Source organism: Monodelphis domestica, chromosome 3, assembly GCF_027887165.1.
Source record: "Monodelphis domestica isolate mMonDom1 chromosome 3, mMonDom1.pri, whole genome shotgun sequence".
Lineage (NCBI taxonomy): Eukaryota > Metazoa > Chordata > Mammalia > Didelphimorphia > Didelphidae > Monodelphis > Monodelphis domestica.
In genome coordinates this window covers 386,180,081-386,205,873 of record NC_077229.1, presented here as the reverse complement: position 1 = coordinate 386,205,873, position 25,793 = coordinate 386,180,081, and the positions used below count along the sequence as shown (strand labels likewise).

Below are 25,793 nucleotides of genomic sequence, written 5' to 3'. Positions count from 1 at the left end.
AGATCTTATCAAAGGCTACTCACTTGAGTTTCATTTCATACTAAAGGGGTAAAGTTTGTATCCTCCACACTCGGTGGTGATCTGGGGGACCTCTTTGGACTTCAATTTGTCTAACTGTAAAAATGGTGCTATGTAATCAAATTTCTTTTCACCCATCATTCCATGTTGTGTAACCTGTAAACTAGATTAACTTTAAAGCAAGGTCTCATGAGTGATGATTAGAGATTTGTTGAAAAGAGAAACAAAAAATATTGAGTTATGAATATGAAAACCTCTTAAATAGCCAAATAAAATAAGCACAATACTGGTGACCTATCTTTTATAATGAATTACATTTTTCCAGCAAGAAAAAAGGCATTGAAGTATGGGAATAATGCTGATACCAATGAGTCAATTTAAAGACAAGTGGATTTACCAAATAGTCTCCTCAGGGAATATATCCAAAGTAATTTTTTTTTTTGCTGAAAAATACTATGACCTGAATTCCAAATGTGAATATCACATCCCTTTTGTTAAGAATATAAATCAGTTGGCTGCTTTCAGATAATTTGTCAGAGTACACAACTACATTAGTAAAAATATAAAATATTCATGACATTATTAACCTTGTCAGACTACTAATTTAGTTGAAATGTCTCATGTGTACCATAATATTATGCTATTCATTTGAAGCATAGCACTTCCAAGGGGGAAAAAATAACCCTGAAACTAACAAGGCAACCCCAATTCTGACAGTACCCCAAACTCTCCCAATTTATAGTCTGGGGATTTGCAATGCTGAATAGTCAGTAGATGCTTTGCAAACTCAAATAATCACTGTAGCAGTCCAGAAGTGTTGAAGACCCACAGAAGACACCATGCTGAGCTGATAACCTCTCTGGCTAACACCTCATAGTTTAACTACTAAAAAAATTAATAAATATCTTATATAATATCTTATTTTTAAATGAACAATTTTGCTTCAATTTTATCATTATCATTGTCTTTTTTAAATGACTCCATTAACATAGGGTACTTTCAGTGTAAAAGCTCCCTCTATCAATGTAGCTCAGCATTTATTCAGCAATTTGCAATCTTGGATAGTTGCCTGGACACTGACAAATTAAGGGATTTTCCAATGTCGCACAGTCAATATATGTCAGAAGTGGAACTTGACCCCAGGTATTCCTGATGCCAAGACCTGCTCTGGAACCACTAGGTGATGCTGCCTCTATCGCTGTAATCAGGTGGCAGTTTTATAGCATTTAATAGTCACCAAAAAAAATTTTTACAAAACACATACATTTTCTAATTTGATCTTTTAAAAAGAAAAAAAAAACTAAGAGAAAGGGACATCATGAACATGACCTCCGTTTTCAAATGAAGAAACTAAGTCACATGGATATTTAATGATTTGGATCTGGACCAAGCTGTTGGCACAGTCAACAGACATCACGGGCACACAGGCTCAGTAAAGCACTGAGGAATTCATTCTCAGAAAATTGAGAGGGCAAGAGGAATTTTCCAGTGAAAATTTCCTGAAAATGCACAAAATGCACAGTATTTGTGTTACTGCAAGGTAGAGTTATATATACACAAAGGGCCAATCAGTTTCCTGAGAGAAGGGTTGCAGAGACATCTCTCTATTCTCCAGATTAACAAGATAAATGAGTTTATTTTTGAATAAATGAAGAGCCTCAAAAGGAAAAGAAAAATGGCGGAGGAGTCATAACTTGTATCAGGTGGCTAAAGGATAGAAGAAAATGACTTAGAAGCCAGGCAGGAGGATCCCTAGACCTTTAGACGGGATTTGTAAAAGATACACTCATAATGGCTAGAGTTGGACCCTGTGAGGCTTCACATGTTACAGAGATTGGCTGTGAAGGTGCAAATGTCCCATTATGAGAAGATGCATCTAATAACTATGAGAAGAGACGATGATGGTGGTGGTGGTAGTGATGGTGGTACTGGTGGGTTCAGCCATATAGTACTATATACCACAAGTTTTACAAGTTCTTGTCCTATACGATCGTACTTATTCCTCAGAAAAAATATTGTGAGATAGTTATTATTTTCCCTATTTTGCAGATGATGAAACTAAGGCTAAAATAGCTCAAATGATTTGCCTAGTTTACACTGGTAGAGAGTCCCTGACTCAGACTCGAGCCTATCTGACTCCGTAGTCTCACACTCTATTGTGTCTTCTTTCCACTAGGAGTAAAGCAGATTACATAATTGTTGACTTGCCTTAATGATACTTTCATTCTTTATAAAGTACAGTAGTCAGTAAGAGAGAACTGCTAATCTGAACAACTAGGGGAAATGTTTGCTCAAGTATAAATCATGGAAATATTGAGAGGAAATGATTGGAACATCTTAGAGTTTGTGTTATATAAGGAGGGAAAACTGGAATTGTGTGTCGGCTATGAGAGGGCAGGGACTTGGAAGGAAGGGAAAGAACATGAACCATGGAACCATGGAAAAATATTTTTAATTAATAAATTAAATAAAATTTTCAATTAAAAAATTAAAAAAGGAGTGAAAACTGAGACTATTCTGGTGACCGCCCTAGATGGGGATAAAGTTTTTTATATGGAGTGTGCCCCAAATCCTACAAAAACTCTGGGGTTTTAAAGGATTGCAAAGCAGTCAAGAATGAACTTTTGAACAAGAATTGAACTTGAACTTGAAGAATGAATTTGGAACATTGAAATGATTCTTACAAAGTAAAAAAGAGAACCATTTCACAAGACTGGTGTGGAAACACAGAAATTACATTAAATTTTAAATTTCCAAAGACAGGTATAGAGGATAGAAGCAAACGAAGGGTGCTGAGGATGAAGAATGGAATGGTCATTCAAGAACAGCATCAGAAACACTGAAGTTCAGAACCACACGAGGCTGGAGATGGATGACAAAAGAGGCCGTTTTAGCTATTTGGAGAGCACAAAGGAAAAGCAGTGAAGGCATGGGATCACTATTCAGTGTGGATTTCTTATTAAAGATGGAGGAAGAAGGAAGTATAGAGCAAAAATAATTCACAAGGAGTTGAAACTAAAAATGAGTAAAAATCCCCGGGGCTCACATGAAGTAAATCTCTGGCATACCTGTTCTCCAATTGTATAAAGTCAGCCAACCTCCAATTAGTGAGAAATTACAAGGTGAATGAGAAAACCGAATAACAGAAATACATTCCCACCGAAACCTGAAAACAGTCAGTAAACAACTTGAAATTACTGGTATAAGTTTTCTTCCCCACCCCACCCCAACTTTTGTTAGGGGTAGAGAAAGAAAGAGCTATCAGAAAACAACAATCACTGGCATTTGTGTAACTCTTTTAAGGTTTGAAAAATGCTTTTTCACTTCATCCTTCCAACAGCCTCAGAAAGTGGTGTTTTAATTATTTTCATGTTATCAAAGAAACTGAGGCTAACAGAAGCAAAGAAACATTCCCAGAGTCACACAGCTAAAAAGACTAGATTGGAACTCTGGTCTTCCTGCTCCAGATCCAGCATTCTACCCATTGTCCTACCTAGCTTCCTATTATGAGACTAATAACCACTTACAGTATAACGGTGGTGAGATGTGGTTCACCATCATTCCAAAGAAAATGGGCAAAGAAAGTATCCTTTGGTGAATGTCAGAGATGCAATTAATATTGCAGTTCTGAGGCTTTGCCCAAGGACATTTGTCCCCCCAATTTAGAGGATAATGACAGGACTTACAATTATTTACTCAGTTAGAAATAATTAAGTTTGGCACCCTGTAAAAAGTATTCATTAAAATAAAGAGCTACTAGGAGTCCCCCCATGTTTCCTACTCCTCGGTGATTTTTTTTAACCTGACCTTCCTTCCTATTTTAGTTCTGGGATCTGAGGCCACAGAAGTGAATTCTCCTTAAACATTTGTAAAATCATTTCATGCCAATTTGCCCTGGGTATAATTTTTTTCTAGATCTAACTGATGATCAGTTTAAATATTCATAGCAAGGCCCTTCCTATTTTAAAGGTGAGGAAGGTTCTTAAAGGGCAGGTGGATAGTAGGTAAAAGAAGTGGTTGAGGAAGGATTCATGAGTGCCGTGGTGTAGAACGAGTAATACAGCATGTGTCACTCAGCAAATATTTACCAGGAGCAAAGCATAATGGTAGATTCTGTGAGGCTACGAAGCTGAATAAAAAAAAATTAAAAATTAAATAAAAGCTGACTTTGAAAACCTTATGGTCTATTAGAAGTATTAAAATGTATGCAGAGGAATATAATGCAGGAAAACATAAGATAGGTAACATAACAGTGATCCCAATATGTTGTTATAGGTATTTAAAGGAAAAAACAAATTCTATCCTTGGTGCTTCAAGGAGGTATTACAGATATATATATGTATAATACTATAAATATATAATAAATATATAATACTGTAAATATCTAAAAATCCCAACCTCATAGAATTCTGAGTTTTGATAGGTAGGGCTGATGGAGGAGTAGAAGAAATCCATTTTGGCTGGAGAATCAGATATGTGAAAGGAATCAATGCATGATAAAAAGGGTAAGGTAAATTAAAGTCAGATTAGAGAAGATTAGTCTAAAGAGACTATATTTTATTTTGTAGGCAATAGGAATGTCTGAAGAGAAAACTCAAGGCTTTTAATCAGGGCAATGACCTTATTAGGAGGCAATGATAAGCAGTGGATTGAATAGTGTTCTTTAAAAAAAAATGCTCATTTTATGTCTTTAGCAACAATTCTAAGACAGAAGGTCAAGAGCTAAGCAAATGGGATCAAGTGACTTGCACAGGATCACACAGCTATAAAGTGTCTGAGGTCATTTTTAAAGTGGCACAAGAAGACCTAGATGCAAATCTCACCTCTGACACCAGCTGTGTGGCTGTGGGACTATGGTTGCATCTTTAGCCTCTGAGGATTATGCACTGGAGATAAAACCTATAAAATCCCAACCTCAAAGAATGCTGAGGTTCAAATGAGATAATGATTCTAAAGTACTTTGTAACCTTCATGAATATCAGTTATTTTATTATTCAAAACCAGAGGAGCACAGTAAGAAGACCAATTTAATTTGATAGCTGTGTGCAGTAGAGAATGGAAAAAGGAAAGGATAAGATATCAGTTAGGAGAACACTGAAATATGACCACATTACCTCTTAGTTGGAGATAACGTGGTCATTTTGAATCTTCTGTCTCAGTGGGGTTAGAACTCATAAAAATAGAGTAAAATTAGCTAAACTGAGTTGAGGTTGAAATAGACTTCTATTTAATGATATTGATGACCCACTTCTATCTAAATCAACACAATTTTTCACTTGTTATCCGGCTATTGACCATAGTATGTAGATATGGTTTCAAATGAAGACTCCTTTTATCCATGTTCTTTCATTCTAGCCAGTATCAGAAGCAGTTTAGTAAATATTTTGTGCATATTTCTGGGATTCTTCCAAATGGAAAGGCTAGATTTAGACAGATTTTTTTTTCTTCTGTTCAGATCTATCTCAGTCTATCTGTCCCATTATTTGATCTTTACATTCTTTGATTGTGAGCTTGGCTATAAGGTTATAAGAGAGATTTCTGCATTAATTTGGCCATAATCTTGTCAGGATCAAAATGCTATTTTATTGAATGTGATTGCTGGAAGACTTTTACTTCTCTGGATACTTTTTTGCCAGACAGGTGACTATATACATTCTCTTAGTTAATCTAACAGGTATAATTCTAGAATAACTAAAAATAATAGCATACGCTGAGTCCAATGGAAGAGGTCTCTCTCTCCTAATATATTCCTCTGCTTTGTGACCATGTGCATGGGCAGAATGAATCTAGCTTTGGAGTACATTATCGTTTCCAGTGAGAATTTTGGAGTCCCTTTTTCACACTCTTCCATTCATCACAACCCCCACCCAGCTTCTTAGAGGAGAAATTGCTTGAGATTTGGCTGAAGTTTAGAATCTCTCTGAAATGAGGACAATGCACTATAGGAATTACAAATGGGAATGGTATTAATTTCCTACTTTAAAAAATATAAGGAGAGGGCTAAGGCTGCTCTTTCTATCGGTGATCCTCTTCTCTGAAGCAGTAGCTTGCACTTCAGCTCCAACCAGTGGAACCAGGACCTGGAAACCTCTCAAACTCAAAAGGTCACCGCCAAGCCTCAACATTTCCTCCCCAGGATCCATGTGCAGTCTCCAAGTTAGGAAAGAAAATACAGGGTGGAAAAGGCAGCTTTGGACTTGGGTTCAAGCTCACTTATTTGAATTCTGCCTTATGGGCAAGGTACTCTGCAGATGGAGAAAGTCCAACACTCTCCTACCCATCACAGGCAGGTTCGAAACTACATAGTACCACTTGGAGTACTGAAGGAAGAGAATCAATGAGCAGCCAATCCCTCTTTAATGGTCTACAGAATCACTGACTCTTTCTTCACAATGCCCAGTAAAGGGACAGGTCTGTCATTCACAAAATGCCCTTCAGGACCAAGTCACTGATAGTAAGCTATGACTTCCTCATTCCCAAAGCATCCATGTACAAGATCAGCTGGAATCAGAGAGAGTAATTCTATGCAGCATTCAGATCCACTCTCCCTCTCTTTTTACTCATGCTATTTGAAGAAAATTAGCTGGGATTTATCTGGCCCATTTGTCCATATATCCAATTATGGGAAGTTCCAAGGTGGGGTGGGGGGGTTCTTAAGGAAGTGAAAACCTTGTCCTTTCAAGTACCTCACTCCTGTGCTCATACTATTAAGTCTCAAAAGAACCATGTGGTACATCTCAGTGTTTTGTTTTGTTTTTCTTGTTGTTACTCCTTTCGGTTGTATCTGATTCTTTATGACCCCATTTAGGTTTTATTGTCAAAAAATGCTTGATTGGTTTGCCATTTCCTTCTCTAGCTCATTTTATAGATGAGGAAACTGAGGCAAACAGGGATAAGTGATTTATCCAAATTTATTCACACAGTTAATGAACATCAGAGGCCAAATTTGAAGTTCTCCCTATTGAACAGTAGGGCACCCCCAATGGGCCCAAAGGACCTCGGACACACACCCATCAGATTTTCCTGTTTCTATATCTGGGGCACTATTCACTGCACTACCTAGCCATCCCCTTCATGTCCTACATAACATTTAAAGAGCTTATTCCAGTCTTTACACAGTCCTAAATTTAAGAAATGTTAGAAAGGAACCCCATAGCAATTTGTGGGCCTAAAGCTCATAATAATCCCTAAATAAAAAGTTAAATAAATTCAAAAACAACATTTTGCAAAGTTTGTCAGAGTTTTGCCTATTTAATAGTAGGAAGAACCAGTCTCAACTCAAGCAAAAGGAAGAAAAAAAATTTTAAAGAATGAAAAATTTAAATAAAAAAAAGAACAGAAGTGAAAAAAATAGAGAAAGCAAATGGATAAAATAAGATTCCTTTCTCAAGGAAATCTTATTTCTAGATGAGATAGATTCTTGAATATGTGACACTCTCCCTATGGGATAAAGAATTAACTAAAAGATAAGAAAACTGTCTGTCCTGTATATAAATTCTTCTGAGTCCCTTTAGCAAACAAGGCAACCCTTTTATGGGTCAATTGCCAAGCAAAAGATAATCCAGAAAATGTTCAGGGCAAAAGCTGTCTGGGAATCCCTGAAAAGCATAGGACAGCCCACTTTTGTCCAATGAATCCCTACCAGTATGTAAATTAATTCAAAGGGAGGTTCTAACTCTCTTATTTTAGGACAATCAGACAGTTAAAAAAGAAAAATCAAGTTCATATGAACTGTGAACAGAGGCGAGGCTGCTAAAAAGGAATTAATCCTTTGGTGTTGATTGGAGTACTCTTGTCAAACACCAAACAAGACACCCATGTTGAACAGTAGGGCACCCCTGATGGGCCCAAGGGACCTGGGACACACACCCCTGTCTATCTCCAACAAGGGCTCCTCTGTTATAGACCATATACAGGGTCTGAACCAGGCTTGTTTCTGGAGGAGTGTCACATTTGATAAGAGCAGGTTAGCTCAGTTTCTTTATATACTTTTGCATAGCCCCAGAGACCCAGGAATAATTTACTTAAAACTTCAGTTTGGGATCATGTTTAAGAAGCTCCCCCAATCGAGGGAACCAAAAGGGATGCAATGAATAGCATTAATCAGGTTTAGGGCATGTGTTTAATTCCTACCAACAAAAGGAATGCTAAAGGCAACTCGCTCAAGATATGCCTTCATAGGTAGACTTCTCCAATATAAACAAGCAGCATTACTAACAATCAATGCTCTGTTGGAAGGCTGTTCATTCTTCACCATTCTCCCCTAAGCTGGAAAGCAGTAGCATCATTAGTGGAATTAAACTCAGATGCCAGAGTTGGAGGATTTTTTCAGAGCTGAGGAGGGTTCTTACTGTCTACTTAAAGCATACTAATAAAGTACCATCTGCCTCCAAAACCCAATGTCATCTGATTAGTAATCAGGACCAAATATTAGGGAATTCAACATCAGCCTTTTGTATTCCATTTACCTGGACAATAAAGACCTGAATGACTAAGAGGATGATGGTGCAGATTTACAAAGTGCTCTCTTCTTCAAGAGCTTGATGTGCTAATGCTTATGTAGCCTTCCATTGCTGTTAGACTACATTTTTAAATGGCCAACTTTCATGCAAATTCTGCTCTTATAGGTATAATTAGGAAATAGATGTTGATAATTCCACTATTTAGACAACAAAACCTCTCTAATAGTGAGCTGGGAGGTTAAGATTTCAACCTTATACTTGGAGATCTCCCTCCCTCCTGGGTGTCTACAGAGCTGCCCCATGCTTTTATGTTGTCAGGGCAGGAGGTGGGTTGAATACCAGGAAAACTCAGAAGAGATCTAGGAGAAATAATAATAAGTACATTATAAAATTCATTCTTTAGCAGGATTAAAAAAAGTTTTAAAGGACACAATTTAAAATGGGTGATGAGGTAAGGCAGAGAGAAGGGAATAAGTGCCAACAGTTTCTTTTGTTGGTTCTCCTTAAGCTCTCCAATCATTGGAGGCACTACCCATTAGAAGGTGATGTGGACTTGTTCTTTGCTTGTCCATTTAGAAGAGACTTCTCATGGCATTCCAGGAGTTTGAGGAAAGAGCCTATAAATGACACTGCCAGCAGAATAAAATTGCACTGTTGCTCTATTTGTGTTTGTCTGGAAGGACAGAGTCCCTGACACATTTCTCTTCTCCTATCCTTCCCTCAAAAGATCTTCCAAAATTTCTGTTATACTGGAAGAAACTATAAAGTTATATTCATCTCTTCCCAAGCCAAGAAGAAATTCAAATGCCAGGGACTTACATTTTCAGTGACCATTGAATAGTCATTCAATGGGGATTTTAATAATTACTTTCTAAATATTTCCTTTTATGGTTATTTCCTGGGGGATATAGCAATATCCTACAATCTCTACAAACTAACATTTGGATAGCTATTGCAATGACTCCTTTCCCATATTCCTAACTAGTGCTTGACATTTCCCTAAAGAGTCAATGGTATGGATAGATTCTGTTCAATATTTTTTTTTAAATCAATAGTTAACCAAAATTCAATTGGTATTCCAAACCAACATTTCCTCAGCAAAATTCAAGTCCCACTACCAACCACCAATTTTCCAATAACCAAATACCTTTAGTGGCTATTCACCTCATTTTACAACTATGTAATATATAATATGAATTTAATAAAATATACAATAACATTTCCATAAAGTACAACAATACTTCCAAAAAGTATGCAGTCATTTAAACACAATTATATACTAGTTTCATGAATCAAGTTGTCTAGATCACCCTGGACAAATATATGTTTATATATATTTATATAGTTGTATGTGTGTATATGTTTATGCAAACAATATATATGTGCAAACCCATACGTACATTCCATATTATAATGTAGACCTTGCAAAGAAAAGAAGATAAGAAGGAAAGAAAAACATTCACCAGTGAGTCCCTGCCAGTGGAGGTAGATTTAGCTGGATTCCAACCTCCACAAATATATTTAAAGATCTTGGACAAAGCCAAAAATACATCATTGGCATCCTACTCAAATGCATAATCACAACAATATTTCCATTTAAAGTGGAGTCTGTGTGTGGTGCATGACTCCATCCAGTGTACCTGCTCCCAGAAAATCACACAGGAACCTTAACTTAAGTGGCCAGTTATCTAGGATGGTTAGATAGACACACATGATTACAATATATTTGCCATACATGTAAGACTTTTGTATTCATGGGAAATGGGAACAACACTTCCAAGGTAAATGATATTTTAAAAACATATAGCCAGTCTAATGCACATTCTTAGAGACTATATATAACACCGCAATCTCATTGATGATTTTGGAAACATTGTGCCTCATAGACAATAAATGCTTATTGTTGAATAAATTTGAGGATCTGATGAAAATATAAATGAGGAAAACATTGTCACTGTTTTATTTTTTTATATTCATTTTTCAGTAACTCAATTTTTGAGTGCCTTGTAGAGAAAGAACTATGATAGACATTGTGGAACAAAATGAGAAGCTAGAGTAAAGTGGTAAAGTGGGAGTTAGATTAAGAAAGTTCTGAGTTTTAATCCTGCCTCAGACACTTACTTGCTCTCAGTGTCACTGGGTAAGTCAGTTAACCTACTTGTGCTTCAGTTTCCTCATCTGTATAATGGGGATAATAATATCTAACTCATAGAGTTGTTGTGAAGATCAAATGTGAGTAAAGTCTTGGAAACTTAGAGTGCTAAATGAAATACTAGCTACTATTTTTATACGTATTTACATATATGTATATATATGTATTATATGAAATATTTTTAAATTGCTACCTTAATAGAGATTGTTCTGCAATTGGGATAATAAATGCTGCTTTTCCTTTGATTGGAATCACTTAACTATCTCCATGGATGGATGCTTATTATAATGGATACTTCAGTTTTGACAGCCTTTGTGGGGAAAATCAAAAGTGGCATCTTGGCAAACTTTGTGCCTTAGTTTCCAAGTAGAATAACAACAACAACATCAAAAAACCCAAAATGTTTTCTTTTTTAGGTTAACCATGTTCTGGTATGAGAATGGCATTTCTCTTTCAATAATTTAAAAATCCAATCTGAAATATAATCTCCTTGGGGAAGAAATTGTGTTTTCCTTTATTCTCTGCAGAGCTGAACACATTCATAAAACTCAATAATAATAAATAATGTAATAATCCTCTCTAACCATAGAAAAATTATTTTAATATGTGCTTTTGTTTATGGGAGCCTAGGCTAACGGGAGTCCTTTTAAAACCCACTGTTGATTTTCAGTTACTATTTATACAGGGCTTGTCATTTGAAATATCTTTAGTAGTTGTTTTTATTAATCACTGCTTTGTTCTAGGAGCGTCTTCTGCTCTCTTTACTGCCTGCTCACATCGCCATGGAAATGAAAGCAGAGATCATTCAGAGGTTGCAGGGACCCAAAGCAGGCCAGCTGGAAAACACAAACAACTTTCACAATCTCTACGTCAAGCGGCACACTAATGTGAGGTATTGTGCTTTGTTCATGTTTGTTAGCAAGATTCAGCAAACAATTTGGCCAAAGAATAGACTTCCTGGTGCCTGTGTATCCAAAGTCCAGATCTTGATATTATATCATTAATGCTTTTATTTCCCCTTAAACCTTTACCTTCTTAGAATCAATGCTATGAGCTGGATTCAATGCAGAAGAAAGGTAAGAGCTAGGCATCTGGTGTTGAGTGACTTTTCTTGTGTCACACAGGGAGAAAATGTCGAGTGCCAAATTTGAGCCTGTCTTCCTGACTCTAGACCTGGCACTCTATTGGCTATGCTACCTACTTTCCCCAACGTCATTCATTCTTAACTGTTGTTCCAGTGATCACATCCCTTGTTTTAACGATTGTTAAATGTTTGGATGATATGACTGCCACCTTCAGGGATGCTCATGGGACTTTGCAGTCATTGAAAACACTGAATGATTTGTGTACCTCTGTACTTTCTTGGGATATCTTTCCTTCCCATTCATTATCCTGTTTTTTCTTACATGAACATTATTGAAATATTTTAGGTCCAATTTTTGAAAGGCATATTAATATAAACAAGTTGGTGTAGTAGTTAGAGTGTTGTATTTGCATCCATTTTGAAAGATCTAATTATAAATTCTTGCTCACCCTTTTAATAACTATATTAGTAATAATACATTTATTATTACTACTACTTATTTAGGGATAAAGTATGTTTATTTGTAATACATTTATTTTACATAATTTAGTAATAAATAAATTTAGTAATACTAGTCACTACTAAACTAGTAAACTTGGCAGGTCACTTACCTCCCCTCTGCCCTAGTTTCTTTATCTATAAAATGAGTGTGTTTGATTTATTGGCCTCCAAGAAGCCTTGAGACTGGAATTATATGGTCCTGTGAAATGCTAACTGAGACTCTGGCAAATGTTAATTTAAACATTCCAAAGGCAAAACTGATTGTGACTTTAAAGAGAAAATAGAGTATTCTGGGCATGGAGGACAGTCTGTGAAAAGAGATGGGGACAAAAGATAAATGCCAGATGTGGAGAATAATTGGTGGTCAATTTTACTGGAAAGAAGAATATATGAAGAACACTATTGTAAAATCAGTTTGGACAGGAAAATTGGAACAAAATTATGAGAGGCTTTAATTGCCAATAAGAGAAAAAAAATTTAATCCTAGAGATAATAAGAAGCCATTAAAACTTCTTGATCAGGAGAATATAGTCAGATCTGGGTTTTAAGAATATATCAGTTTGGCTGTCATGTGAAGCAAGGAGCAGAGAAAGACAAGATGGGGAGAGAGAGACTGATCCATCAGATAACAAACATTTATTAGGTATCCTTTATATGCTAGGTGCTGGGTATATATGGATAAAAATAAAACAGACCTCTAAGAGCTTTTATTCCACTGGATGATAATTAGAAGACCAATTAAGACATTATTACAACATCTGTGGTAAAGGTGATGAGGGTCTAAACTTGTGTGAAGCTCTGTGAATAGAAGGAAAGGAACAAATCTAAAAAATGAATATTTCATCATTTCTATCCTTTTTGCATACAAGCAAGTCCACTAAATGTCAAGAGTGAATGTTTCATTTGGTCATCTTTTACTGATAAATGATTTTGCAGTAAATTTGATAAACTGTGGATCCTTAATAACCTTTTCTTAGCATTCTGAACCTTTTGTGTGCTAAGGACCACTTGGGCAAGCTAGTGAAGTCCAAAATAAAATACAGAGGATTATAAAGGAAATCTATTATATTGACATGTTTAACATGTCATAATTGACATGACATTATAAAAGATTCCAAGTGAGTTTTTAGACCCAAATCAAGAACTCCTGCTTTACACAAATGGAGCTCTTTTCCCTGAACGGTAGGATGAGCTCTTTTAGCCTAACTAAGGACCCTATCACTTTCCCATCTCACTTCTGGGAGGCAATCTATACCAGGGGCACCATCTTGGTACAGTTTCCATGAGCACTAGACATATCTGCATAGTCTAAGTATTATTAAGTAAAATTACTAAAAAGTCTGCAGAACCTTAGGAAAAGGCGACTTGCTGAAGGATAAATTAAAGAAAATAACTTCTTAAAGAAAGGAAATGCAAACATTATGATATTTAAAGGCAAAAATAATGTAGTTTGCTATTGAAAACATTTTTGCACATTACAATCAAAGTTAAGCTTGCAACGATTTCTCAGCACAAAGGAAGCCCGATTAAATAAGGTTCCAGCACAATAAGAAAGGAAGGGATTAAAATCATCAGCCTGACTACGTATTGCCAGCCTGGTAGCCCCAGGATTGCACAGAAGGGCAGCATTCACCATGTCTGATAAGGGGAGAGTGTTCAGCCTGCTGCTATTCTTCTACCTCAAATGTAGACCAAAGTTCAGCCATCATTCTCTCATCCCAATAAAGGTTTGTAAGTGACTGATAATCCACACTTGTAAAGATAAGCATAGATTTAAATGAATGGAGTCCCAGAAAAGCAAAGGTTGAGTCCCAGAGCAAACATCTTTGAGTAAACATTAGCCTTGATATTGCAGGGTTAAACAGAACTATGAATGACTGAAAACAAACACAGAGAGCTGTTAAACAGCACTGGGAAATCAATGGCAGGCAGGCTAAAATTTGGTGGAAATGATAACATGGATTGTATATCTAAAATGGACTTGAAAATATATGAAATTTAAACACACACACACGAACCAACCAAAGAGGGCAAATGATAAGTGAATTTATTTTCTTAAAATTGACTCTACAAAATGTGTTACTATTTAGGCTGTGAGAATAAACAATGCTGAGTTGCAGGCTTAGGCAGAGAAGGGAATTTTGTGTTGTTATTAGGGAATCCAAGCTGTCTATAAAAATGAGTGAGCAGCTAGGAGACTTAGTGGATTTAGAGCCACGCCTAGAGATAGGAAGTTCTGGGTTCAAATGTGAATTTACCTGCTTCCTAGCTGTGTAGCTTTGAGCAAGACACAATCTTCAATGCCTAGGCTTAGCATTCTTCTGCCTTGGAACAAATACACAGTATTTATTATAGGATAGAAGGAAAGGTGTTTTTTTATGTATACTGATAATTGAGATAGGAGCTGTGTTGTATGGTTGTTTGGTAGGGTTTTCCCCCTAAATTGGGTTTTATTTTCCTATGCCAACAGTTCCTGCTTCATGGGACATGAGCAACCCACTTTTATGAAGCAACATGGTAGAGAACAGAGTAGTGGGCTTGGAATTATGACTTGGGTCCATAATACCTATCAACTAATTACTAGCTCTATGACCTTGGGCAAGTTCTTTTTAATCTCCAACTTCCCAATATGTAAAATGAGGGTAAAAATAGCACTTTCTAATATAGTTGTGAAAATAGAATGAGATTTTAAAGCAATATATAAATTTTAGTTATTTATTTTGCATTAGTTATCTAGAACCATTAACGGCATGTTGGAGGAAAAAAGTATGTCTAGTTATAGTTGAGAGTGAGAGGAAAGTGGTGTACCCAGCCACTTAATCCAACAACAACACATCAGAGAAATTCAGTAAACTAATTTTTTGCCAACTCACTTGAATATGAAAAATCAATGTTGATACTTAGAATAAAAGAGAGAAGACAGGCATAAGCAAATACAATTATATTGATGTTGGCCTTAAAAATGTGAGTTCTATTTAGTTACCCAAGTAAGTAATATTAAATGCATTTTTTTGTCCAAAGTCTTTCAATTTTGTTCTAAAACGTTTCCCTAATGTAGCAGGCTGCTGTCAGCTTGCCCTTTCATTTTGTGAAGTGTAAAACTGGAAGTTAAGCTGAGTTTTCTTTGGCTAAAGCAGCTGGGTAAAGATGGAAGACCTTGAATTCATACCATATCAGGATGGCTTAATGGAATGTGGTTGAATTAATCTGGAGGGAAAAAAAAGACTAAGAAGGGGACATAATAGTCCTTGTTGCAAATTTTCGAAGCAATCTGGCCAAAAATGAAAGGATGGTGCTTGTACTGTTGCGCCTTGAGGACATAATTAAGAGTGATGGGTATGTTAGAGCATTGCAAAACAAAATACTAAGTCAGGTATGAGCAGAAAGGTAAGAGAGATATAATCGATGAAGAAAACAAATCTTTGTTAAGGAAAACAATCTTACAGTTTAGAACTATCCAGAAGTAGAATGAGCTGCCATGGTAGGCTGAGGGTTCCCCTTACTCTTTCTTAAGATAATGCTGAATGGCTTCTTGAGGATACAGCAGAGGAAATTCCTTTATATTGTACAGGAAAGATGGTCTCTAAAGTCCTTTCCTAGACAAGGAAATGCCAAACCGCTCTGATATCCTTACCAAGAAAATCCACTGGATAGCTATATTTCATGGGATCACAAAGAGTCAGAAACAACTGAACAAAGATTCTTTCCATTCTGGGATTCAGCATTATTGTTATGGATTTCAATTATATTATGATTTATTTTTACAGAACATTTTTACAAAAATTCATAACAACTTTCTGAAGCAAATAGTGCAAATATTATTCCCATATACATATAACATACCTGAATCTAAGAGAGATGAAGTGAAAGGTCACAATAAATAGGTGGTAACTATTGCATTCATTCACAAATCCAGGGATCTTTCTACTATTCCATGTGTTCCAGGAAGGTCTTCCTAAGAAAATAAATCTTTTATTCTGCACAACTCATTTTGACTAGTCTTCAATAATGAGTTTAAAAACTTTAACGGAATCATGACCAACAAAGATAAAGAACAAAGTTCAAACTAGAAAATTAAGCATAAAAAGTAAGCAGTTGTTTTCCACCTTTGATCTAACTTCCAACCTCAGTAAGCTCTTTGTAAGATTTTGCAAAAGAAAACATTCATTATAAGAAAGAATTCAAGAAAATATATAGTCAGATCTGCCTAGGCAAACTATTTATGTGAAATTAGTAAATTGTTGATCATTTATAAGGAAATGTTTGCTTTTTTCCCCCAGTAAATGTGTTAAAGCTCCGATTCCTTTTTTTTTTTTTGATAGCATATTATATGCTGACATAGTTGGATTCACCCGCCTCGCTAGTGACTGCTCTCCAGGAGAACTGGTGCACATGCTGAATGAACTCTTTGGAAAGTTTGATCAAATTGCCAAGGTGAGTCACTGGAGGAAACACCCCCTGCTTTATTGTGTTGCCCCCATGCTTCTTTTTTCAGAAAAGCGCTGTTCATGCACCGGTTTGTAAGTACGCCAAGTATCTCACTATTACACTCATTCTGCCAGAGATCTATAGCATGCTTCTGCACTGATGAATTCCATTTTCCTAGCTAGCATAGCATGAAATTATATTTCAACATCAATCAGCGGTGACCAGTAGTAGTACCCTACAACAGAATGATATGTTGCTTTTCATGATTTGATCTTACTTCTCCAGATGCTACTAAAAATGAAATCAAGTACAAAGTATAGGGGAGAGGAAACAAGAGAGAAAATGGGAAAGGAGAAAGAAGATATATTTCACATAAGTACAGATTCAGGAGAATCTAGAAATTAGCTAACTGTCCCTTGCATATATTTCAACAAGTCAACAATCTAGTTTCCTCAAACCATTCAAAACCTAGTAAATAATGTCTTGGGACATCACTGGAAGATTGAAGTGAATTGTCATACTTCATATAAAAAAAGATATTTTATCATATGTCATTTTAATCCAATTATGTACATAACAAACATCTAAGTTGTACAGTAAATAAAGTGCTATATTGGAGTGAGGAAGAGCTGAGTTCAAATGCAATTATAGATAATAGCCATATGCCCTTGGCAAGCCTCTTAACCTCTGTCTATCTCAGTTTCTATATATGTAAAACGGAGATTGTGATATCAATTACTTCCCAGAGATCTTATGAGGAACAAATGACATAATATTTTTAAAGAGCTTTGCAAGCCTTAAAGCAGTATATAAATATAAAAGCTCTCTATTATTATCTAATGAGTTCCCAAAAAGTAAAAACCAACTTGTGTATCTCTGTATTACCACCTATGAAGGGTCTCTTTTAGAATCTCTTCTATCTGAATTTCTAAGTCAAAAAATTAGGGATATGGTCCATTTACCCAAGCCCTCCTTGGTTTAACAATTTTAACCCTTTCATATACATAACTCTCTCCAAGAGAGTGAGACACTCACACCCAGGATCACATCCTTTGCTTGCCACCCTCTCCTTTGACTCCTTTGCTACTTGAAATAATTGGCCAACAAGAGTGGGAAACCAAGGGTCAGCCGAGATGTGAGACTCACCTTTAAACAATTGTGAGTTCACTTGTGTTGATACTCTCTCTTTCAGTATAGACACAATTCCTATTACGTCTTCATTGGTGAAATAAGTGAGCCTTCTATGGCCAGCTCTTCACTTAACTAGATTTATCCTTGGAGAAGAGCCAGACAGTCTGTCATGGAGCCTATGCTTTAAGCCTTTCCTGGTATAAAAGATGAGCCAGACCTCGTGATGTACTATTATAGTCTTTAAGAATACAGGGTCACCTCTATGCCACATCAGGCTATCAGAATAGGAGTCGAGTAAAGAAAGTATATCTTAAATAGAGGGAGAATAATTCTCCAAATCTTACAAATATGACCAGAGTAAAGAAACTCATAGAAATATTTATTCCAAGCATGTTTATTTTTTCAAATCCTATATGTTTAAATATAACTTTTATAGATATTTCCAATAAACTACCTCCTTTAGGCAATTAGGTTCATGCAAAGTATAAAAAACTAGACATAGAGTCAGGAAATCCTAACCTCCCATAGTTGTTTTAAGGATAAAATGAAATCATATTTCTCAAGTACTTTAACAATGTAAAAATACAGGAGGCAGCTGGGTAGCTCAGTGGATTGAGAGCCAGGCCAGAGATGGGAGGTCCTAAGTTCAAATCTGGCCTCAGATACTTCTTAGCTGTGTGATCCTGGACAAATCACTTAACCCCCATTGCCTAGCCCTTACCATTCTCCTGCCTTAGAACCAATACATAGTATTGATTCCAAGACAGAAGTTAAGGGTTTAAAAAAAACAATGTAAAAATACTTTATAAATGCTTATTATTTAAATTATTATTCTAGCTGCTACTTGATTCAGGTATAAAAAAATATTTCCAACAAGAATTTTTTTTCAAAACATGTTTGTTACAATGACATTCAGTCCATTATTGAATAAAAATGCCCATTCCTTCAGAGCTTTAGGAAAATTAAATCTTGACCTTGGGGATCACACTGTTTAGTTTTAGAGGTCACTAATACGACAATTTTTCAAGACAGCTAATTCTAGCACCCTTGATAGTCTGGTAGTCATTGGCTATACAGCAAGGAGCACCAGGGAATCTGTAACTTCATCTTTGCTGACAAGTCAAATCCAAAAGATGTCTAGTCTTTTGAAGGAAGGCAATTGGTAACATGAAAATTAATGTCTTCCTTTCCCAGTCCCCAAAGTAGTTTGGACAACTGTCTAGTGAATCTCTGGGATGTTCAAGAAGGAATTAGGAGAATCATGAGCTACATTCCACCCCTGCTCTCAAAAAAAGGGGGGAAAAAAACCTTTCCTGAATCCTTTTGCTAGAGAATCCATGAGGCTAGCATTTGTATTTTTGCCATTGCCAAGATGCTAAGGAGTCACAATTATTCCCTTCTTTTTACTCCAAATAGAATCAGGGAATCCTGCGAGCTACTTGGAGTTCCACAAGGAGGAGTTATGTCCTAGCTTCCCAGTTGTCTCCCAAGTGTCCATGGACGAATAGTCTAGATGCCTTGGATGGCATTGTCCTAGGAGCAAGAGGATCATCCCAGTCAGCAAACTGTTCATTAAATACAACAATATATTGTTAATAACAAAATTAAAATGTGAAGAATCTCAAGCAAACAAGAGCTTAGTACACTGAGTGAATACTGTTTAATGCAGACTTTAAACCACAGAAAATTAATTCACTGTCTTTATTTTTATGAATTTCATATTCTGTTGTGATTCAGAACCACTGTTTATGAAGCAGGAGAGAGAAGCCTTATATAAGAGATAATTGTTTGCTTTCTTTTACTGACTTAAAATAATGTTATCAGGCATTTTAATGTTGTCTGAAGTAAGCATGAAAAGAAGTGGCGACTTCTATTTTTATCATCTGAAAGAAAAAGGGCATAATGGGCAGGTTGAATTAGGTTTAAGGGTAGATATAAAATAAAAATGAGCTTCTTTTCTTTCTCCTTTTGTAAATACATATGCACACATGTGTGTGTCTGTCTGTAAACTCTTATGAAGAACTCTAAGTGTATTTGTTGCAGCCAATTTTTTTTTGGGGGGGGAGTACATTTTCTCCATTTTAAGATCATAAGTAGAAACTCCTTAATTGAAAGTTGGAAATGAGAGCAGAGGAGGTTGCATTGAAAAATCACAGGAAAGGTAAGACATGAATCTTTTGACCTAGTAGAATTAATTCTTGTTTTACTTTACACCCCAGCTTCTGAATAAGGACAGACATCTCTAGACTCTTCTGCCCACTCTTCTGTTGCCTCTTCTCTCTTCTCCTTCCTCAAAATGGGTCAATGGAAGAGGAATAATATTGGAAAATCATTCCATTTGATTTTTCTTTCATCGCAAGCAAAAATGCCTTTAGAATTCTCAGTATGAATAAAACCTTTCATATTACATGAATCTAACTAAACATCATATCAGTATGTAAGGACATCATGATACTTCATGTTTATTTTTTTTTCTTTTCAGGAAAATGAATGCATGAGAATCAAAATTTTAGGAGACTGCTACTACTGTGTGTCTGGCCTCCCTATATCTCTTCCAAACCATGCCAAGAATTGTGTGAAAATGGGACTAGACATGTGTGAAGCTATAAAGTAGGTGCAAAGAAAATATTTAGGCTTAAAATTTAAATGATCTAAATGTTTCATCTTTAACTATATTATTTCTTTAGGATAGTTATGGGTACATTTTTGAAATTCAGCATTATTTTTAACAATAAGGTGGGACAAAATGTATATTCAATGACTGGACAATGACTAAATAAATTGAAGTCTATAAAGATACTGTAATATTGCTATGTCATCAAAAATTATGAGTATGAAGATTTCAGAGGAAAACGGGAGATTTTCATGAAAAGATGCAGAATGAAGAATTCTGAGCTGAAATAATAATGTATATGATGACCATAATAATATTTTAAAGTCATCTTAGAAAGACAATGCTGACCAAATTCAATATTCAATGTTTATATCATACTGTTCAAGCTCTCTTTTCTGTTAAGGATCCAACTCTTTTTACAGGCAATATATTTGGTAGAATTTTTTTCAGTGTTTGTTGAGAACTAGGTTGTGTCAAAATGAAATGTCAATCTATTTTAGAGACATAACTATAGTACATTGAATCTAGAACTATAGATAACTTCTAATCAAAACCACTTATATTACATCTAAGTAAACAATTTGTGAGTATAGTTCTATCATTTAAAACTTTTGGAAGCCAAAGAACTTACCATGAAGTCATGAGAATTTAAAGGAACCCTAAAGATTGTCAATCACCTATATCTTTCATTCGGCAATTAGCAAAACTGAGGACCATTTTTGGACAGCTAAGTATCCAAGTGAATAGAGGGCTGGTCTGGAGGCAGTGAGACCTGAGTTCAAATCCTGACTCAGAGACTTATTTTTGTGTGACTTTTGGCACTTAACCTTTGCTTGCCTAAATTTCCTCTGATATAAAAAGAGGATAATAATACCATATATCTCAATGAGTTGTTATGAGAATTAAATGAGAAATTATTTATAAAGCACTTAGTATAGTCCCTAGCATATAGTAGGTACTACAAATGCTAGCTATTATTATTATTATTATTATTATTATTGTTGTTGTTGTTGTATTAATTGACCTGTTGAGGAGAGGGATAATGCACTCAATAGTTTTTCTAAAAAATATTATTCATTTGAAAAAATGCTTTGTCTGTCTTATTATCAGGTATGTTTGTTTCATGCTCAATGAGCCTGTTTCCTCTGTCAGGAGCAAGAAGGATAATTTTTATCTTGGTTTAATAACATTTTTCAAAGTTTACGGTTTTCCTTACAATAATAGATTGTTGCTCTTACTCTTCATGGTAAGGCAATAAGCAGCTACAATTTACTTCATGTTTTCTCCTAAAGTAGAATTCTTTCATTGTCTCTAGACCAAAAATAATGAATACAATGTGACTATATATCTTTTTGTATATTCATTTGCATGGGCATTTTACATTTATGACAGACATGGTAGTGTTGATAGAGTGCTGGAATTTGAGTTAGGGAGACATCTTCCTGAGTACAAATCTGGCCTCAGATACTTAGTAACTGTGTGATCCTGGACAAATCACTTAACCCAATTTGCCTCAGTTTCCTAATCTATCAAATGAGCTCCAAAAGGAAATGGCAAACCACTCCAATATCTCTGATCATTTTCAATGAATTATATTAATTAAATTTGAGAGTGGGATATAGTACCTTTACATAAGTTCTTATATATTGCCAATATGGCAGAATGGATGGAAATCTAATCTTGTTGAATTAGGACCTTGCAAGTTACTTAACTCCAAGTCATATAACTAGGAAGTATCTGAGGCTAGATTTGAACCCAGGACATCATGTCTTTAGACCTAACTCTCAATCCACTGAGCCACATTAGTTGCCCTCTCTATTTCCTTCTAAAAAGACATGAAGAAAATGGTGGTGTGACCTGCTGTTAAATTTCCCACACCGATGCAATCACAGATACTATTTTTTTTTCATATTTACAATGTTGTGTTTATATAGAAAGAGGCTTAATCTCTGTTATTAACATTTTATTCATCACTTTCTTAATCTGTAGAATCAACAAAACAGTAAATTAAGTCCTGATTTATAGTATTTTCTTATTTCCAAGGTGTTGTTGCTCACACTGAAAATTTAAGAATTAGTTTTCAAAAGCTGATTCAAGCTGCCTCCAGCACACTACTGAGCTTAATCCCAATAGGTGAAGGTCAGCAAAGAACTCAAAGGGATGCAGAGCCAGATAAAACTGGGCTGACTACTGGTAACCATAATTTCAGCAGGGGCTCATGCCTGACTGGCAGCAAGCCTTAGTTAAGAAACTAAATCAGTAAAGATGAAAAAATAAAGAACATTTCAACCATTATGAAATTATACAAATAAGGAAGTATTTATCAAATTTCTTCTATATTTCAGGCACTGCCCTAAGTATTTTTCAACATCATTTCATTTGACCTAATCTAATCAATCCTAAATCCCTAACAGCTATAGACAAAGACTGAAAGGTGGGAAAATGTATTCTCATATATTACATGAATACAAAGAAGTGAAATAATAGATAAAAAGATAAAAATCAACAAGAAAGAATTTTAAGAACAGTAAGTTGATTAGAAGAGAAAGTGGTAAGTCATCCAAAAAAAGAATTCCTTGAAACATAAGACACACTAAGCAGAAATTAAAGACTCCATGAGACAGCAAGATACATTAGAAGAAAAACAAAATATTAGAAAAATAGAATAAAATTTAGGATATCTCATATGCAAAGCAAAGGACCTGGAAAACATCTTGAATAGAAATAATCTGGAAATAAATGCAATCCCAGAAAACCACCATTATAAAAGTATGACCCGAATACCATATTTTGAGAAATCATAAGGAAAAACTCCTTAGATTTTTCAGAACCAGAATGCCAGGTAATTATAGAAAGAATACACAGGTTACTTCCTGAAAAGAATCTCTAAACTCCACAAAAAATATAATTTAGAAATGACATAAAAATCCATAGCTTCCATTTCAAGCAAAAAATACTGTAAACATACAGAAAGAAGTTAAAATGCCATGTTATTAAAATGAAATCCTAACATTAGACCTGGCTGACAGTTCTAAAAGAAAGATCTAGAAGTATAATATTTCAAAAGGTCTTAAATATAATATTCCAAAAGGCGAAATTTATATGCTTAATATCAAGAATGACATTCTTTAAACTTAGCATAATCCCCCAGGGGAGGGAAAGGGGAAATGAAACTCTAATACAGTGGTTCTTAAATTTTGTGTGTGTGTGTGTTATGATCTCTTTAAATTCTTATGAATCAGAGGACCTCAGATAGTTTTTGTTTCTATAAGTAAATATCTGTCAATATTTACAATACAGTAAATATTGCTAATACAAGCAATTAAAACCTACATTAAAAATATTTATTTGATCCATTTAAAAATAATAATAATATCATTACACAGTAATACAAATAACATTGTTATGAAAAAAACTTATTTTCCAAATCAAAAATATAGTGAAAAAATGTCATTGTTTTGAATATTTTTTCAAAACTTTTTAATATCTAACTTAATACAGGGTTATCATATATGCCTTTACTTTTAATCTTTAAAATATGTTGTTTGGATTAGAGTATATGAAGAAAATTTGGATTCATAAAGATATGTAGTTGGACAAGAGAAGATTGATTTGATTAGACAAATAATGTCAGTATTTATATGAAAATAGTTTTGACCTTGTGGTCCCTAGAAGTCCTTGAATTCCCCTGGGGGAACTGCTGCTTTAAAGGAATAGAAGAATTTAGAAGTAATTCAGATGAAAATGGCTTAATTAAATAGGAATTAAAATTAAAAACACCAGTCCAGAGAAACCTAGAAAGAAGTGACAAAAGAGATGATTTTTGTGTAGTGTCAATTGTCACAAAGTGAGCAAAAGCATGATTAAAAAAAGACTTATTTAATAATATTGTAAATAAAAACAACTTTGAGAGATTTTTTTTAATCAGATCAAATAAGTGACCAATAATGATTCCAAAGAATCTATGATGAAGTGCTTATGCTGGGGAATGGATGGGATGTTTCAGGGTTATCAATAGTAAAGCTAATTTTTTTAAGCCATTAAACAGAAGAGAATAGAGAAAGAAACAGACAAGTAGAACAGTTTTGAAAGTAATATTTAGAATTTATTTTATTTTGAGGTAGTTAAGAAGCCCAGTGAGTAGAGTTCCAAGCCTGGAGACCAGAGGTCCTTGGTTCAAATATAGCCTCAGGCACTTCCTAGCTGTGTGACCCTGGGCAAGTTACTTAACCCCAGTTGTCTAAAACTTACCCCCTCTTCTGTCTTGGAACTGATACTTGTATCTAGTCTAAGGCAGAAGATAAGGTTTGTTTGTTTTTTAAAGGAATTTATTGCAAACAAGCATGTAAAATGGAGATGTGTAGTTTCTTTTAAAATCTTTATATTCTGTCTCTAAGAAAATTCTTTTTTCTGTGTGTTTAATAGAGATTTTTTTTTCAAAATTAGCTGATTTGATTACTTAGGTTGGGATAATAAAAATATTTCTAATCCTTTCCCCAGGTTCAGATTTCTTACTTTCCCAAAAATGATCTCTACTCTCTGCTTGTCCTTTAATCAAGGCTATTTTCAAAGTAGTATGAATACGGCTTTCTTGTTCTTTGCTCTGCCATTTTTTAAGAGTCCCAAGTCTCTGCCTTTCAGTTAACCTTGGTTCCAGAAATGAATATGGTCAAGATGTCTCCTTTGTTGGCTGCTAGCAGTTGCGTTATACAACACAATCCAGTTCATTACAGTATTATTTTTAAACTATGTGAAAAAAAAAAGGGAGTGATAGAATGTCAGCTGATTTGGTTAGGGTGGATGTGGCAAGAAAAGGTGTTTTATCCATCTTTATGTAGTTTTTTTCTTCTGTTTAGGAAAGTAAGAGATGCAACTGGAGTTGATATCAACATGCGTGTGGGAGTACACTCTGGGAATGTCCTCTGTGGTGTAATTGGTTTGCAGAAGTGGCAATATGATGTCTGGTCTCATGATGTTACCCTGGCAAATCACATGGAAGCTGGAGGTGTTCCAGGGTATGACAAGTTCACTTGGGCTAATTAAGTCAGCATTCTTGACTTGGTTCTTAGTTGACAAAATCCTTACCCCCAATACATGTAAAGAGATACTATTTATTAAATCTGATCACCTACTTAGTTTATAGTTATTTGTTCTTTATCAGAAAATTAAGATGTCTAAAATATTGATTGAATCTCAACATTTTAATATCACTTTTTCCAAGTTAAATCTTTGATTTGAGCATTGAAAGGGGCAAATATTCCTTTTTTCTTCTTTTTTTGGAGTTCATTGCATTCCTGCAAAACTTTTGCATGAGTTTCATAAAAATAATCTGAATGTCTGAAGTCAAATTGTATATAACTAAGACTGTTAGTGCAAAGATCCAAAATAAATTTCCTTAATTTT

At 35.1% G+C, this 25,793-nt stretch overlaps 1 protein-coding gene across 1 annotated transcript in view; it reads left to right on the top strand.

Moving 5' to 3' along the window:
• ADCY2 (adenylate cyclase 2) overlaps nucleotides 1–25,793 on the top strand; it is a 580,155-nt gene that overhangs the window by 407,658 nt on the left and 146,704 nt on the right. The window contains 4 exon segments of the mRNA XM_001363655.5: nucleotides 11,376–11,524; nucleotides 16,540–16,651; nucleotides 20,259–20,386; nucleotides 25,247–25,405. Coding sequence (XP_001363692.2) covers nucleotides 11,376–11,524; nucleotides 16,540–16,651; nucleotides 20,259–20,386; nucleotides 25,247–25,405 — 548 coding nt within the window.